Genomic DNA, 2613 nt, shown 5'->3' on the forward strand with positions numbered 1-2613 from the left:
GTGTGGGAGAGTTGGAGCCACACAGAGGGTGTCTGTGGCAGGGGGGTGCCGGGCGGGGGAGGAGGCCCAGGACCCCCAGCCTTTGCGGGGCAGCGCTGCCGTCCCCCTGCTCGCTCCCCGGCCCTCGCGCCGTCCCCAGCCAGGGCTGTGCCACCCCCGCAGCACCCACCACACACTTTTCCTTCCCAATGTGCTGCTGAGAATAGTTTCGCCTTCAATCTTTATATCAACCTTCACCTGGAGAAGTTGCCCGTATGCTCATCCTTTTCCCCCAGTGAAAAGTGGGTTTTATTCAGCATTTCTTCAGACAAAACAAACGGACAATAATGCCGCGGTTATAAAGAGCAGCAGAGACACGGCAGCCTCAGAACCTGCAGCAGGAGCCAGCCAGGGCAAAGCGAGGGGGGCCACTGGCCAACTTCAGCCCTGAAAAAAGTGTCATGAAGAGGGAGCATTCCTTTCTACGTCATTTTAAAAGGTGGTTTATTCAATTGTTGGTCACCCTTCAAGGGCCTTAGTGGGAAACAGTGGTTGTACATGTGCAACGGAGCCAGAATTTGTGAAAGAGCTCTCCCAGCCTAAGTCACATCAAGCTCAGCACGAGAAAAGAGGCATTAGGAAAGGCAGTACAAGCTACAGCGCTTACCAAGGAGGTTGTTACAAAAGCACACCACTTTGGTTATTGTATAATATATAAAAACACATTAAATGTATTCCGTCTTCTAGTAGAGCATACTTAGGATCCCACTACACCACAAAAGCACCTCCAGGTACCCAGGGCTCCATCAGACCCTCGCAGCCAAGCTCGGGGGGTTTGCCCTTCACCAGATCCCGCTGCGTGCCAGGAGGACACATATAAACACAAGCTTAATGAAGGGATGACTGACAGAGGTGCAGCTCTTTGGAAACAAAAAACAAATCTTGGCTGGAATTTTACCTCTTCTCTGACTTTTGAGTTGTGGGTACTGGAGTAGGTGTTAAGGCCAACAGAAACCATGGATTAATGCATACCAGAGGTCAGCCTAAGTGTGTGTTCTCCAGAACACCCCTCCTCTACCTTTTGTCTGCATTTCTACTGGTCATCTTCACACCCACTGGAAGTGCACACGGAGAACAGTGTATGCCACTAACACAACCTTGAAGCAGGAAATGTACTTTTGGGGAAAAACAAACAAACAAACAAACAAACAAAAAAAGCTGATATTCCCCAGCTACGTCCCACCTCACCCAGGACCCGGTTTTTGATGTTTGAAATGAGTATCTATGTGACACCACCCAGTGTTTTCTAAAAATTATTTTTACTTGGCACGGGGCAGTACTACAAGCACCTGGCTCAGCAGGCTTCAGAGACACGGACACGTCTGTTAGAAATAAGGTGACAGAAGAGGCGTGAAGGCTGTTCTCCTCTGTAACAGTGAGCAGTGCTCACCGTTGCTGCTGAAGTTCAAAACACATGACAGGACACAGGAGAAGATTAGTCGCTTTTTCCTCTTTCCACAGGCAATGATCTCTCTCCCTCTCCATACCCAACTGCATTTTAACAGAGTATTTACACGCTCTCTCACTGCTTACAATGAACTCTTGGCAAAACCCCTGTCGGACTCAGTATGAATCGCTGACAGTCTCTTCACAAGTTATCATAGTCGTCATCATCTTCATGCTTCCTTTTCAAGGGATTTGATTCGTTAGATGTATTCTGTGACGATACCATATTTGTAGTAATAAGAATATTCTTTGGTCCAATTAACGAAGGATTAATTAGAACATTCTGAACTGTTGGAGTAGTTGGTGTGGCTGCGAAAAAAAGGAAGATGTCATTGAATGGAAATCTTGAAAAAATGACGGTTGATTTGCCCCCACGGAAACAGAACTTCCAACCCAATAAAGCAGCGTGCTACTAGAACATTCCAGGCTGAAAACCCTGGAATGATCCTGACAGCGAAATAGAGAAGACAGGCAAATGCTAGCAGGGTGAGCATAAAAGAGCAAGAGCAGAGAGGTGGCAGTTAAGGCATAAGGGAAATCTGCCTGAAACACTGTATGTTCTGGGGTGACACCACTGTGCTAGAAATAGGAATGAAAACTAGAAGTTATGAAATGAACCTGCACCCTCAGCAAGTTTGCCGATGACACCAAGCTGTTTGGTGAGGTAGACACGCTGGAGGGGAGGGATGCCATCCAGAGGGACCTGGCCAGGCTGGAGAGGTGGGCCCAAGCCAACCTCATGCAGTTCAACAAGGCCAAGTGTAAGGTCCTACATCTGGGTCAGGGCAATCCCAAGCACAAATACAGGCTCGGCGGGGAATGGCTGGAGAGCAGCCCTGAGGAGAAGGACCTGGGCGTGCTGATTGACCAGAAGCTCAGCATGAGCCAGCAATGTGCAATCTCAGCCCAGAAGGCCAACCGCATCCTGGGCTGCATCAAAAGAAGTGTGGCCAGCAGGTCAAGGGAGGTGATCCTGCCCCTCTACTCCACTCTTGTGAGACCCCACCTGGAGTACTGCGTCTAGCTTTGGAGTCCTCAACATAAGAAAGACATGGACCTGCTGGAGCATGTCCAGAGGAGAGCCACGAGGATGATCCGAGGGCTGGAGCACCTCTCCTATGAGGAGAG

The 2613-nt window shown here is 49.3% G+C and overlaps 1 protein-coding gene across 1 annotated transcript in view; it reads right to left on the bottom strand.

Annotated features, from left to right (window-relative positions):
• Positions 1-1627: 1627 nt before the first annotated feature.
• The window catches only part of TAF9B (TAF9B RNA polymerase II, TATA box binding protein (TBP)-associated factor, 31kDa), a 7991-nt gene continuing 7005 nt past the window's right edge, over positions 1628-2613 (bottom strand). Inside the window, exon 6 of the mRNA XM_009881763.1 lies at positions 1628-1794. Coding sequence (XP_009880065.1) covers positions 1628-1794 — 167 coding nt within the window. The remainder of the gene's footprint in view (positions 1795-2613) is intronic.

The sequence above is a fragment of the Charadrius vociferus genome, unplaced genomic scaffold (assembly GCF_000708025.1).
Source record: "Charadrius vociferus isolate BGI_N301 unplaced genomic scaffold, ASM70802v2 scaffold472, whole genome shotgun sequence".
Lineage (NCBI taxonomy): Eukaryota > Metazoa > Chordata > Aves > Charadriiformes > Charadriidae > Charadrius > Charadrius vociferus.